This window comes from Taurulus bubalis (assembly GCF_910589615.1).
Source record: "Taurulus bubalis genome assembly, chromosome: 1".
Lineage (NCBI taxonomy): Eukaryota > Metazoa > Chordata > Actinopteri > Perciformes > Cottidae > Taurulus > Taurulus bubalis.
Window position 1 is genome coordinate 48,124,616 of NC_136589.1, and position 15,346 is coordinate 48,139,961.

A 15,346-nucleotide genomic window follows, 5' to 3' on the forward strand; every position below is an offset into this window, starting at 1 on the left:
CCTCTTTCTTTTCAACCCGGGCAGATGGCTGTCCACCCAGAGCCAGGTCCTGCCTAAGGAATGTTGGTTCTCTGTAAATTACAGAGAACGCTTTAGACATATATGGAAAGTGTCTTGAGATAAATTCTGTCATGATTTGACGCTTTATAAAATACTTTGGAAATTAAATTAATTCAAAACAACTATTTTTTCTAAAAGACACTGTGGTTCTTACATATAAAAAGGTACAGACACCATACAGATTATGAAATATTCAGATGTGTCTATGCAGCAGCTTGAATATGTGCTCATACAGAAAACACTGACAGAACATGTACTCATCATGGTGAACAGCTATGTGGACAGGTTTAAAGCAGCTACAAACATGTGTCAAATGCCATGTTCAGTCATATTTCCTCTTGACACCAAAGTCTCTAGGGAAGCTACATTGGGTGTTCAATAAAAAAAATAGACGCCTTGTAAACACAACATGGGCGGTGGGTTGTAGTGATGTGGGATTGTGAATGGACATCATTAACAATATCCAAGCGTTTATGGCCGAGCACAGGGTCTCTTTGATGGTCTTTATTGTCATAAGCTTCATCACAAGGTTGAAAATTATGAAAAAAAAAAAAAAAAAAAAAACTGATACCAAGACTTCTTTTCAGACAAAAAACAGGACCCTGTTGGCCCCCTGCTCATTATCCTCAGGGATCTTGATTCTAATGATTATTTGGGGTTCGTGAAGTGTACAGTGCTCCAAAGTCTTGTTCCACCCGATAAATTGCTCCCGAAGGCTGTGACATCATTGTGTGATTAGGTGTGAATACTTAGATAGTGCTGATGGACAGGTGGGCACAAGAGGACACTGCTGACTCTATTTTCATGAACCCATCGGCGTGACCTCATGCATTTTGACATGAACATGTAAAGGCAACTGCCATATACAAATGATTTAAATATATAAAAGAAGAAGTTAAAAAAACAAAACAAAGAGAAACAAACCATGTGATATGCTGCCATGTGACATCTTACTGATTAGAGAGGACACTTTTGGAAATTGTAAATCTTTCCATGCGCGTATTAATGTCCCTGCAGCAACTATCGTGGAACATTAAAGCAGCAAACCCCCAAAAATATGCTTTCAAATTGACAGAGGATACAGGCCTGCAGATTGAGGTTCTGAAATGATCAATTAATTCACACAGTGTCTCTTTTAATTAATGGCACTGTATGCTTAAGTCAGTCTAGTGCCTGATGACAAATTAAGCTGTCTGTTGCAGAGCAGCAGTGGACAGCAGCTCTGTGATGCTCTATGATGAAGACCATATACATTGCATTGTCTGAGACAGTGTCATTCATATTTCTTTCATTAATGATTTATTATTTGATCATGGTTGTGTTTGAAACCACAAACTAACGTACTCTGCACTACACACTCAATCAGCATGTACTGCTGCTTACACTAAGGACTAAGTATGCCATTACCAACAAACTGTTCGCAATGAAGCAATAAGTCTTCTCTGCATTAAATGAACGCATCAATAACAACATTCATTATTTCAACCGTCTGCCTCGCATACTGCCACTGCCCACTGTGGAGATTTTGGGGCAGTTGAGTATGTCAAATAAATAATACTTTTCACTGTTTGTGCTCTTCAACATTTTTTACAGAAACACTTGTAGTAAGTGTATGTTGTTGGTCATTGTTGCATTATATATATATATATATATATATATATATATATATATATATATATATATAAAAAACTATTTATACAATTACTTGTGTGTACATAAAAATACTGCGTTTGTTTTTTTCCTCATTTATTCTTGCAAGAAGGAGTATGTGAAGTGAGACTTCCAGACTTAAAGTCAGACCCGAGATGAGGGTGAGCACATAGTGGGGGAGACGTGCATTTCAGAGCATCCTGTCTGTTCCCCCTTTGTTGTGTCACACTTTCCTTTGATTGTCAAAATGCAATAGTAACCTCATCACATCCAGCAACATTTACTTGGAGTCGTGTGCCTGATTTGTCAGGCCTGGACTAAAATGAGGACCCAGATGCAGAGGATATACGTACAAGTGCACTTTATTGTTTTCGGATCCTCTTTGAAGAGTGAAAAAAAAAAAAACCATTGGGCTATAAATTGCTCGCGGACGATAACCCTCCTAAAAAGAAATTACTCGAATAACGGGAGGGACACAAAACCTCTAGAAACAAGGAAAATCCTTAAACATAAAACGCTCCCGAAGGAGGGAAGAAAACAGACTACAGAAACACAAATCAAAGCTAGACTAGAAAACTTCAACAAACGCAAAATCACTCTTGACGGAGGAAACAGAAAACAACTTACGTGGCGAAGCACACAAACTTTTGGAAAGTTCAACTAGGACTGTGGATACGGGCTTAGGCGCACGGACAAGGATGAAACACTTTGGCACAAGACAAAGGGGAAGCACAGACTATAAGCACATGAGGGTAATGGGGAACAGGTGGCAACAATCAGATGGTGACACATGAGGAAGGGCAAGTGACCGGAAACGAGAGGAGAGTTAGGCTTCAAAATAAAACAGGAAGTAATGAGACCAAACCCCAAGACAAGACAAACCTCACCGTGACATGATGACATGTGACATGATTGTGACATGATGAATGAAATTCCAATATTCACTGTTATTTTAGTTCTGGTTTGGTCTCCACCAACTCCTGAAAAAAGAAGAAGTATGTCTCAATGTCTGTCTGTAGTTTGGTGCTGTGTATGTTGGGTTTATTTGAGCTTTCTTACTGAAAACAGTTGCCTGCTGCCGCTGGAAATGAGGTTGATGACAGAACCAGCACTGTAACACTATTCAACATAAAACCAAAACCAAAAGCTAAAAGGAGCTAAAAAGCTCTATAGAGTTGAGGGGAGCTGCAGAGTTGGTGGGTTGGTCACGACGTTGGCCTTCCCACTACACACAGTCATTCTAGCCTTTGCAGGCCAACATTCACGATCGTGTGAATTCAAGCTATCACAATGTGTGGCCAAGACTACACATTTTTCTCAGATCAAGTTTTGCGGTAAGCAGCAGAAATACTTCACTGCCACACCATCACCTACCCCCCCCCCCCCCCCCCCCCCCCCTCTGTATGATGTCTTCCAGGCTGCACCCAGAGCTGGCTGTGGGTAGAAGTAGGTCAGACAGGAGCATACTGCAGTGGTTTGCATGCCATAGGAGCCTATGTTCTGCTGCTCTGCTTGTTTGTTTGCTGCAGAAAAAATATGGACAGATAGGTAGTTAGATATGTCGGCATATATTGAGATAGAAGGAGCACAAGGAAAATATAGCAGCACATCAGAAGAGATCGCCTTTCATATGCCAGCACAGAATGTTGGAGAAGAAAAAAAGAGAGCAAACCAAGGGCATTTGCTGGCCCTGTTCTCCTGTCCGCCTGGAGCTCAGTGCGGTGCGGTGCAGTGCAGTGCGATGCTGCAGCAGTGGTGGAGCTCCGCCTCCCCTGCCGCCTCCCAACTCCATGAGGTAGCAGTTTCTCACTTCTGCCTCATGAGCAGTGATGTCATCTTCAGTTTATTATTTGCCGCTAACAGTTCCATTGGTGGGCTAAATGACTAATCCGTCTGTTTTATTACTCAGCGCTTTACTGCTGTGCAACACAGAGCATACTTGTGTCTTGTCTTCTGTTTCTGTAAACAGATATTGGATCGTGAGGCCTGACACTGTTTTGGTGATAGGAAGTCATTCTCAATACTATTCCCAGGTGAATTGAAACAAGCCTTGGTGGATATTTACTATGCATATGGAAAATGACTGTCAGGGTCACTGCAATTTGTTTGTGGGGTATTTACTATGATTACAGAAATAATAAGCCAAGCCACAGTTACATTGATTTAAATAAAGTGCCACTAAAAAGACCTGGTACTGGACTGTTGAAGTCACAGTTACATATCTGGAAAACAGTTTGATGACAAATGGGCATTCTGTTCTGCAGCAGAACCTTGAATACTGAAATACTGCAATCATGCCGTCTTTAAACCTGCAAGGAAGTTTAGCCCATGTAGTCTGAGCAGTCATTTAAAAAAACTGTAACACTTTCATTTTAAGTCCTTGTAATAAGCGTGCCTTCCCTTTTTTCAAAAAGTTAGCATTTCCTTTCAGCTTGTTGGGAAATGCATGCATAAGCATCTTTACAAAATGCAACGAATGCTGGAAAGCCAGAGAGCTGTGAGTAGAATCTTAACTGCAGCATTGCGCCTCAGATTAGCTTGATAGAAGAGGAGTGATGCAATATTCTCCTGCCAGCTGCCCCCAAGGTTAACTGCAGTCAACTGAAGCATTTGGATGAGCAGTACATCAGAATGCTTGCAAGGCTTTTAGGAGCTTAGATAAATTGCATAAATTAAACCGTTTATTTTATTGTCTCTGATTACTTTATAACTACCTCTGTTATGTCTTTTCTCAGTGACCTTGATATTTTGAAGACCAGCACCCATCCTGTTAGTCAATGATCCTGTTGTTCTGTACTTGTGGCATGGTTGCAGTCCAACACACTTTCCATAGCTTCCATTAGAGCAGTTACCCTGCTAAAACCCTATAGAGACAATGTCTGCTCAACAGCCACAACAAAATATCATTTAATGTGGACTCTTAAATCATCCGATTTCTGGCATCTAAAGCTGTACTAGTAAATCATTTAATATCAGATTATCATATTGATTTATTTTGTCTTCCTTAAACCTGGGTTTGTCATTAAGAACATATCAGCCTAAATTAGCCATATTAATACTCGCATTCCTCTAAGAGTAGCAGCCATCTTTGACTCAGGTCTATTATTAATAAACCCTAAGCCAAAACTAAATTATAACGAAATGTCTGGTCTTATAGATATATGGAACGATATATGCATTGTGCTTAGTCATTACTAAATAAACAAACAAACAAATGTATTGTTAGATGTATATCTGCTTGATCTATATCTAACAATACATGTGTTTGTTTGTTTATTTAGTAATGACAAAGCACAATACATACTCATTGCCATGGCCTCCAATACCACCGTAAGGATTGTTGTATTATATAATTATATTTTAATTAGGGTCCGAGCGACTGACGTAGTCGGTCAGAGAGGACCCTATTGTAAGGATTCTTATTATTCTGTTGATTTAAGATTTTTATTTTAGAATATTGGGCGCATATTCGTGGTACTTGCCATACTGGAAAACTCACCAAATTCTGCATGCGTGTCAGGCCTGGTGAAAATAGATGTATGATATAGGCGTCATATTTGTGCACCCCCTAGAAGTTGGACCAGCGACGCCCCTCACCCAGAATGTTTTTTTGACTTGAAACACACACACATGTCCATCTCCACCTGCTCTACAAAAAAGCCTCTCAGACACCCAAACTCCGCTTACTTAGATTTTCCACCATTTTGAATTTAGTGAAAAACACATTATTGCAGTTTTCTCCTCCACGCTTGGTCCGATTCATACCAAAGTTGCTGTGCATCATGATTGATGCACAGCAAGTTTTCAATGAACGGCCTCGACGTGGCGTGGACCTCAAGACACACCCATTTTGTGCAGTTCGATATGTGAGAGAAAGCTGCTGTAACTCCAACATACAACATGTAATCAGCCCAAAACTTCTCATGCATGATGCCGGTACAGGCCTAAGCACATGTACATGAAGAAATGTTTGGATTGTCATAGCGCCACCTACTGGCGAAAGGAAATCAGCCAAGCGGCAACGACATTTGCACGACAGGGTCTAAGCTTCACGTAGAGAGACGTGACGCACGTTGTCGAGCGTGACGTCTATCGCCACAGGGCGGATGCGGGAACCGGTGCAGTGTTTACAAAGTGCAATTTCCTGCCGGCAGGCTGGAGCGAGGACCCGCTCAAGGCTGCTCGCAGCTTTAATTATGCATATCATCGCTTTTTTTCTCCTATAAAATAGCACTATGTGTTAACAGTATCTTTGCAAAGTTTGACTTTGATTAAGTGAAGTTAAATGTTTTCAGTAATTAATTTAATGCACATTTCGTGTACCGTAGGTTTAGGTCTCTGAAAGCAAAAATGCCCTAACTTTCTTCCTGGACGCCTCTGGTTCCAACACAGACAGGATCTGCTCAAGCAGATGCACCAATACATACCAAGCAAGGCCATGTGGAATATCGTTTCATCCATAAGCAAGTCATATTTCAGTTTTTGAGCTGGAATGTGGTTGATATCTTGCTGAGGCTTTGTCTGACAGTCGATTTGACGCAATTGGCGGATTCTGTAGGGCGTAAGCTTTCCAGAAAGGTGCGGCAATAGTCCTCGAGTCATATTTATGATTTATGTTAATATTTATGGTTGAATTGTGTTATAAACATGTACAATGGAATTATATGCTCTTGTAAGGCCAGGCTTTGCAGTTCTCTAACTATGTCACATCAGTGGCTTTGGTATCGATTCATGGGAATACAAGGATTTGGAGAGTGAGGAAGAGCTCCTGATGAAGAATTCTGCCACTAATTAATGATTTATTTATATGAGTTTGGGTACCGGAGGCAGACACCCCCTTCACTTAAGACCGCTTAAGACCGTGGAAATTTTGTGCTTTCTTGTTTTGCCATTTGTCATGGATCATAGTTCGCCTGTTTTGTGGCTCCTCTTGTTGCCGTGGTTCTGCTTGACACCCATTGCTAGTATTATTAATAGTATTAGTCATATTACTTTTATAGTGATGCTAATAGTATTGCTATCATTGTCTGAATCATTCTCTCAATTTAAATTAAATACGTAAGATGTGAAATGTTTCCTTTAAGAGTGGTGACAGTGTTCCCAGTGTAATGTTGTGTGAAACCATTGATTAACAATTAGCTTGTTGGGTTTTTATTTCATAATTGCTGTCAAAGGTGTTCAATAAATTAAGATCACTTTTGCTCATCTTAATATTACCATTATGTATTTACTATTTGTCTCTTATGCTGATACATGATGCAAGTAATAGTAATTGCAGTCGCAGTGTTAGGAATACTGATCCAAAGCTCGAAAACCATCACCAACTCTTCTGTGCAAAACAGGGAAAGAAGTTTTAAGAGGCATCATCATTTCAGTCTCTGTGAATAAAAAGACAACAAGAAGCTGAACTGGAACAGATTCTTTTCTAACTTAAACTTGATTAAAGGGAAGACCTATTGTCCTGAGCCCAGTAGTTTCTATTGGTGGCCATTCCACTAACGAGCTGGGCCCGTGGTTTATCATCGTCACCTCTGGTGTAAAACCAGGTGGGGGTTTGAAGCGTCAGCGAATACTCGTTGTTTAAGACTCGGAGGATAAAGACATAGGAGTCTTTCGGGGGTAGCTGAGTAAAATATCTACCGAAATCCCTCCTCTTTTATCTATCCCACCCGCTCCACACATACCCAACACCTCGTCACCGGGGGCCTCTGGAACTGCCAGTCCGCTAAAGCAGGCAGATTTCATGTCTGGCTTTGCTATCAAGCAATTGCTGGACTTCATGGCTTTCACTGAGACTTGGATCACACCAGACAACACATCAACCCCTGCTGCCCTCTCCTCTGCCTTCTCCTTCAGCCACACACCCAGAACCACTGGTCCGGGTGGCGGCACAGGCTTACTCATCTACCCCAAATGGAGTTTTTCTCTCTACCTAAACATTGTTGTTCTTTACTGTCAACCTGGTTCTTTGGGAGATTTCTTGGAAGAATTAGATGTCCTCCTATCAAACTTCTCAGGAAACGTCCCCCCGCTCATCCTTCTGGGAGACTTTAACATCCAGACGGAGAAGTCATGTGACCTGTTGCTCTTACTGTCTTCCTTTGCTCTCTCACTCAGTCCTTCCCCTCCTACTCACAAAGCTGGCAACTACCTTGACTATATTTTCACCAGAGACTGCTTTACATCTAACCTCACTGTAACTCCACTTCATGTCTCTGACCACTTCTTTATCTCTTACTCTCTCCCACACTCTGGAACTGACAACCACATACCTGTCCGTCGCAACATTCGCTTTCTCTCTCCAACTCTCCCTCCTCTCCGGCCTCGTCTGTTCTATCAACCCTCCCTGACTGCATCCTGACTCTCTGGAGGAGGCAAGAGTTAACCCTCTCCTGAAGAAACCCACCCTCAACCCATCTGAAGTCAACAACTACAGACCTGTCTCTCTACTTCCCTTTCTTTCCAAAATCATCTCTCAGTGGATGTCTGCGCACCACCTAAAAATTAACCCTGACAAAACTGAACTACTTTTCCTTCCAGGAAAAGGCTCTCCCACCCACGACCTCACTATCACCTTCAACAACTCAGTGTTGGCCCCGACCCCGACTGTTAGGAGCCTCGGTGTTACACTGGACACTCAGCTCTCCCTGACTGCCAACATCACCGCAACAACAAGTTCCTGTAGGTTCATGCTGTACAACATCAGGAGAATACGTCCCCTTCTCACCCAGGAGGCGGTACAGGTTCTGGTCCAGGCTCTGATCATCTCACACCTTGACTACTGTATCTCCCTCCTGCAGGTCTACCTGCTAGTGCCATCCGGCCTCTGCAGCTCATCCAGAATGCAGCAGCTCGACTGGTCTTTAATCACCTCCCTTAACTAGCTCCTCCGTGCCCTTCACTGGTTATCAGTGGCTGCCCGCATACGCTTCAAAACATTGATAATTGCGTACCGTGCTTAAAATATAAGGTATAATATTCAGAAAACACTTGTGATATTCGTCTAGAGGTGTATATAGCAGTATATATGTTACTGGTTTATTGGTTGATGATAGAACACAGAAAAGTTTAAAAAAAAGACTTCCAGGAAGAATCTCCTTTCAAATGACGCATATGGTTGCTTTTTTATTCTACTATAAAATAGCACAAATATGTTAACAGTCTCTCTGCAAAGTTTGACTTTGATAAAGTGAAGTAAAATATTTTTCTATTGTTCTTTTCGTACAGAAGTTTAGGCGAATGTGATGATTTGTGTGTGATATTGACAGAGCTACCAACTCTCACGGTTTCGCCGTGTGACACACACTTTTGCATGTTTTCACACACACTCACGCCACACAACCAATTTCTCACGGCAAAAAAAAAAATTCTGATTTTGGGCCGAGGTGCGTTCGTTCCTTTTCATACTCCCCGACGATAGATGGCGCTAAGGAGCGCATCTGTCAACCTATTCACTGCATAGACATCCTATTTACCCCAAAGAGTCCCGAAGTTAGCAACAGAAGAAGATTTTCAAACAGACACAACCGCGGGAGAAACTCAGGAAGAGCAGAGACTAAGGCAGACCTGGGCATCTTACGGCCCGCGGCTCTCCCAGTCTGGCCCGCGTGAGGTCAATCAAAAATGAAATAAATAAATAAGGTGCACGCCATGAATGCAATACAAACGGCACTGCTTTTACTTTGAAGGCGATTTATTTATGTGTGCGCGCACGCGCGCACGCTTATGCAGCCTCACTACGGGCAGTGTTGCCGACTTGGAGACAGAAGTGAAAGCCTATTGTTATGCAGTTTCTGTCGCGAGACTCGCGCCTCCCAAGGAGCCTCGCGCTGCAGTCTCCGCCTCCAGATTGAAAATTAATCGCGCAAAGCCGCCGCGGATCTGACCTGCGGTCTGATCCACTTTGGCAGAGCACTTTCAGGATCTTCACTCTTCTCTCAAAGAGGAGAACTTTCCTCACATGAGGAAAGATGCTCAGAAGATGTTGGTTCTCTTTGGATCTACCTACATGAGAACAAACCTTCTAGTGATGAAGGTCAACAGATCAGATCCTCTCTCTGATACCTGTCAGCTGTCACATCTCCACCTCATTCAACCAGACTTCATGCTCTTGTTCAAGCAACACAGACTGGACTAAGTAAGAATAACTGAACTGGAAAACATCAAAAGCACTTATTGCTTTTGTTCAAAGTTAATAAATTCCTGGTCTTTAACATACATATTTAATGTACGGTTAACTTTTTTTTTTAACTTATTTTCATAGCCTTATTGTAGCACGTATTCTTACCAGTAGCAGCTCAAAACAATATAGTTTACAGTTTTTTAATAAAGTAATAACATTCATATTGAGTTAATTGAATTAAGTTCAGACTATTGGTCCGGCCCTCCACAACGGTCCAAATTTCTCATGTGGCCCCTTGGGAAAATGAATTGCCCACCCCTGGACTAAGGTATGTTAATGACATGTGGTTCCTAAGCGCTCTTTGGTGACGTGGTTGATTACATTACTGTCATCTGTCCATCATCGTATAAAGCCCGCCCTGACAATTTGATTAGTCCGAACAATTTTTGATTTTGGATCATTTCTCCCAAATGGAGCAGTGCCAGACAGAACTTCCAGACCTCAAATGTTGTGGGCGGGGCTAAGTTTGGCTGGTACCAGGCTACATCTTTAGCATACCACCCAAAAATCCACTAGAATGCATGAAATGACATCTACTTAAACCAAAATGTCCTGGGGTGGACCATCAGCTATGTCTTTGCTTCACAGAATGTAACCAATGTTGTCCATCTCCAGTAGGCCGCCCCTATCAACGACTTTAGGCCCCACAAACCACCAAAATGCAGGGTACAACATGGGGACAACATGGGGACAACGCCAAACTAATTCAAATTTCCTGATATTTGAGCCACCAACGTGTGTGGCTGCGTGCGCGGCAAAATTTTGGTCACCTCCGACAAAATCTCACTCCAAGGTTTTTTGAAAAGTTGGTAGCTCTGTATTGACATTTTCTCATGTAACACGCCATTTATTTAAGCAATAAGGTACGAGAGGCAGTACTGTGTCTACAATAATGTACTGTTCAAGGGAGTTGTTAGCAAACCCTTGAACTGGTAGAAGTTCCATAAAATAACAAACATCACTTTGTGTACCATCTTATTTTACTCCCACCTGGAACAATCCTAATTGTTGTATGCAAAGAGAAACCTCTTAATCAACATGGATCAATAAAGGCATCACACATCGGAAGCAAACAATCTTTGGAAAATCTTCAACTTTAATCACAGGTTCAATAAAGATTTAACATATAACCAGCAATCTACTGTAGATCTTCCTAGCCCAACCTCAGAATTAATTAAAATCCCCTCCTTAAAAAAACTAAATCCTCTCCAAATTCATCAAAACCTCTAATGGTTATTTTTTTTAAATATATTATCTATATTGGTTATTTACATAAAACAAATAGGAACTACATGTTTTGATTTTGATTGGTAAGAATAAAATCTAGAAATTAGCTGTTATAATTATGTATTATAAGTTGCTGAGAGCTATTGGTAGGAAGGTAAAGAGGTAATAATTCCCTCTCTAATATTGTATTATATATATTGCTGTGAAAAAATCTCCTTAAAACCACTTAATTTAATTTGAACACATCATGATGAAGACAATTATTTGCGGAACAGAGCATGAAGCATCATAATGTTACTGAATGGAACCTCTGTCCGTTAGATGTTAGACAATATTTCTCTGTGCTAATTTCAACACAGATGTGTAGTTTCCTATGTAGGATTATCAGGGATACAAAGCATTAATGACAATGTCCCGATCACATATTATTACTGAACTTTGGTCGATCACCATCAGCAGTAAAAAGAGATGGTTAAACTGTGTAGTTGCCATGGCATTTAGACTGCCTGCTTGAGAAACTCATTTAAATGTATTGTCCTTTGGATCTGCAATCAATCAATCTACATTTTTCATTCTATTTATGGCAGGCATTTTTCTGGCAATATTACATTCTGTATACAATACAAGTTTATTTATGCCAAGGGAAATGACTGTGCAGCAGTTGCAATACAAAATCGAAAGAGTGCAAATACAATGAGTATTATATAAATGATATATTGAATTGCATTTCAGTAGTCTACAACAAACTGAAGTAATTTCAGAGCGTTATTCTTTTTATTCCCACAGGCAAGTCCTGCATTACTGTGCAGTGAAAGGGAGTGTAGACAATGCTGATATAGTGTATTTATTAAAACACCAGATTTAAGGTGTTCATAGGCCAGTGGCAGGAGCCGTTGGGGGACCTGAAAGGGTGTGTGTGTGTGTGTGTGTGTGTGTGTGTGTGTGTGTGTGTGTGTGTGTGTGTGTGTGTGCGTGTGTGTCTGCGTGCGCGTACACGCTGGTGTCCGCAAAAGCAAAAACATACTTGTATACTCAAATCATCTGCAATCCAGCAGCATGTCAATCTCCCTGCCTGTGAATGTAAACGACATGCTCTGCTCCTCATTCCCCGTTGTCCGCTTAAATTGTTTGATTGCTACATTGTTACAGAAAACCAAGTTTCAGATTTGAGTTCTTGCAATCTGCAATATATTCTGGATGCCCTGCAGTCCAAAGAGAAACAGGCCGTCACAGTCCATACTCCTAGAGGAGATGATGTTCTTGTATGTTGAAACATGACAGATTACTTGTTGTAAATTTGACTGTCATAAGAAAGGGCCATGATTATGTAACACCGGATAACAGCAGTAATGGTTATTGAATAAAGTGACAATAACAGAGCATAACAAGTAAAACATTTAGCATATTCTGTGACAGCACCACCTGCTCATCATCTTCCCATGTGTATGCCCAGCCGACCGGAGAGCTGTCCGCCTACACTGGACTGCCCCATGTATATGACACCCAGCGGCTTTCAGGTCCTACTTTTAATATTGAGGCGCTCACTTCACTTCAGTAAAGAGGATCTGACGCAAAACGAAAACAACTTCCTCTGTGTTTGATATACACTCTGAACTGTAATTTCATAGGTTTATATTTGCACTCTTTGTATTTGCAGTCTTATTCTAATTTCCATTACAATAAATACAATTGTATTGTATCTTATCCCGACCTACACAAGGCATCCAGTCTGCCGGAAATGTTAAAGAAGAAGTACTTATGTGCAAAAATGAATCATTGTCCAATACAATTCTACTTTTTCCGGTTTGTAATGTCACGCTTTTGGGTTGTTTCTGGTTTCCTGTTTTATTTTGAAGTCCCTGTCTCTTGTGTCCTCTGTTTCACTGCACTTCCTGCCCCTGTGATTGTCTGCCCTGTCCCTGATTGTTTCCTCCTGTGTCTAATCACCTGCACGCTCCCCGTGTATTTAAACCCTGTATGTCTGCTGCCCAGTGTTGGATTATTTGTTTAAGTTTGTGGTTTAGAATACTGCTTATAGCTGCCCTGATCGCTGTTTGGATCTCTGTTGTGAGTTCAGTTTGAGAATAAAGTTACTTTTGCACTTTGCGTCAACTTTTGTGTCCTCTCTCTCGGAAGCCACCCTTGACACTTAATGTCTTGTATTTTCTCTTTTGCTCTTGTGTTTTGTGAAATGTTTTTTTATTTTTGATGTTATAGTTTCTGAAATTAAACAATAAAGGAAGAGCGGGCAGAGGAGCACATTTTTATTTGTGTTTTTCCCACAGGACTACACCATCACCATGTACTTCCAGCAGTCCTGGCGAGACAAGCGCCTCTCCTACACAGGCATTCCTCTCAATCTCACTTTGGATAACCGGGTGGCAGACCAGCTCTGGGTCCCCGACACCTACTTCATTAATGACAAGAAGTCTTTTGTACATGGGGTGACGGTCAAGAACCGGATGATTAGACTGCACCCTGATGGAACTGTGCTCTACGGTCTCAGGTGAGAGCTGTTTCTACTCTTTACTTTGTGGTTTGACTACACCTTCTCTATACAGCCCACCTGTGGTGCACTTATAGTAAAGCAACAATGAAAAAGATTCAGGTGGCATTTAATGATGATTTCAGAATCGTGCTGAAGCTTCCCAGATGGACAAGTGCAAGTCATATGTTTGTGACTCTTTTAGAAGTCTTAACTGAGCCAACACACAGTGATACGAGGTATTCTTCTTGTTTCTGGAAATATTGGAACAAGTGTCTGTATGTTTTTAACCACAAGTGACTTTTTTAACTGCAATGATTATACCTGTGTCCTTGTCTTGTATTTTATATATTGTTGTTGTATTTGTGTTTGTTGCTATATGGACCCATGAGTCTGAAATAAAATGAATATATATATATATATATATATATATATATGTGTATATATTTGGTAGATGAGTAAAGTAAGCAGTTTTAACGGTCAACAGTACAGGTAGTGGCATTGACGCTATTTCTTTTATTTCACATTATTTTGAACTCTAGATGCAACAAAGAGTCCAGGTCCCTGCTTTGGGCCAACAAGTCCGTTGTTGGCCCAAAATGGTGTTCAGCGTGTCAAACTACCTTTTGCTTGGCTTCACTGCTTGACCTTTTGGATTTTCCCATAACCTTGTTTTTTTGCCCATTTTTGCAATACACTGTCTCAAAGGGACTCCCTAATGCTGCTAAATATATCCATATCTTGTTGTGTGGACCCGTTTTTTATTGAAAACTATAGCACCAGTAACAAAGCTTCACTAACTCTGTGACAGACACATTGCATGTTATATACCTGCTTGACAATACAAGCCTCCCACTGGTTTGCCATAGAAAACATTTAGCATAAAGCAACATGGCATTTGTGGTGTGCATTAGTATCAGACGTATCTCCACAGCACTGTCAGTGCTAAAGAAAGCATATCACAATTTTGCAATTGGGAAAAACGCTCTGGCTTATTTGTATTTTCTTTTAGCCAATCACAATCTTCTCAGGCGGTGCTTAGCACAGGATGCAGCGACAGCGCACTCGCAAAACACCCTCGAAAAACGCTAACACAAAGATAGAGGAAGGGAAGTGAGTGCCATGTGAAATAAGTGACCAATGTTAGTGGGCTCGAACATTAACCCCTGTATCACAATATACATCTCTAACATATACTAATCCGCAACATTGTTTGATGGTCAGAGCGACTGACATAGTTTAAATAGCTTGAAAGTCCAAGTGAGTGATCCAGATGACTGCTGTTTGTGTCCACTGAGGAAAAACAGTCAACATTTAATTGTTGCCATTTTTATGTGTTGGAATGTTCAATGAAAAAATCTAAATAACCCTCCAGGTGGGGACAAACTGCCTACCCCAAGCAAAGGAGTTCAAGTATCTCGGGGTCTTGTTCACGAGTGAGGGTAAGGTGGAGCGGGAGATCGACAGGCGGATCGGTGCGGCTGCAGCAGTAAAACAGGCGCTGTACCGGTCCGTCCTGGTGAAGAGGAGCTGAGCCGGAAGTCGAAGCTCTCCATTTACCGGTCGGTCTACGTTCCAACCCTCACCTATGGTCACGAACTCTGGGTCGTGACCGAAAGAACGAGATCTCGGATACAAGCGGCCGAAATGAGCTTCCTCCGTAGGGTGGCCGGGCTCACCCTTAGAGATAGGGTAAGGAGCTCGGGCATCAGGAGGGAGCTTGGAGTCGAGTCGCTGCTCCT

The 15,346-nt window shown here is 41.5% G+C and overlaps 1 protein-coding gene across 2 annotated transcripts in view; it reads left to right on the top strand.

Moving 5' to 3' along the window:
• Positions 1-15,346, top strand: part of gabrb1 (gamma-aminobutyric acid type A receptor subunit beta1) — a gene marked incomplete at both ends in the record, with an annotated part of 83,452 nt that overhangs the window by 28,072 nt on the left and 40,034 nt on the right. For both annotated transcript variants that reach the window (XM_079214926.1, XM_079214927.1), the window contains one exon: positions 13,405-13,625. In XM_079214926.1, the coding sequence (XP_079071052.1) occupies positions 13,405-13,625 (221 nt within the window). The remainder of the gene's footprint in view (positions 1-13,404; positions 13,626-15,346) is intronic.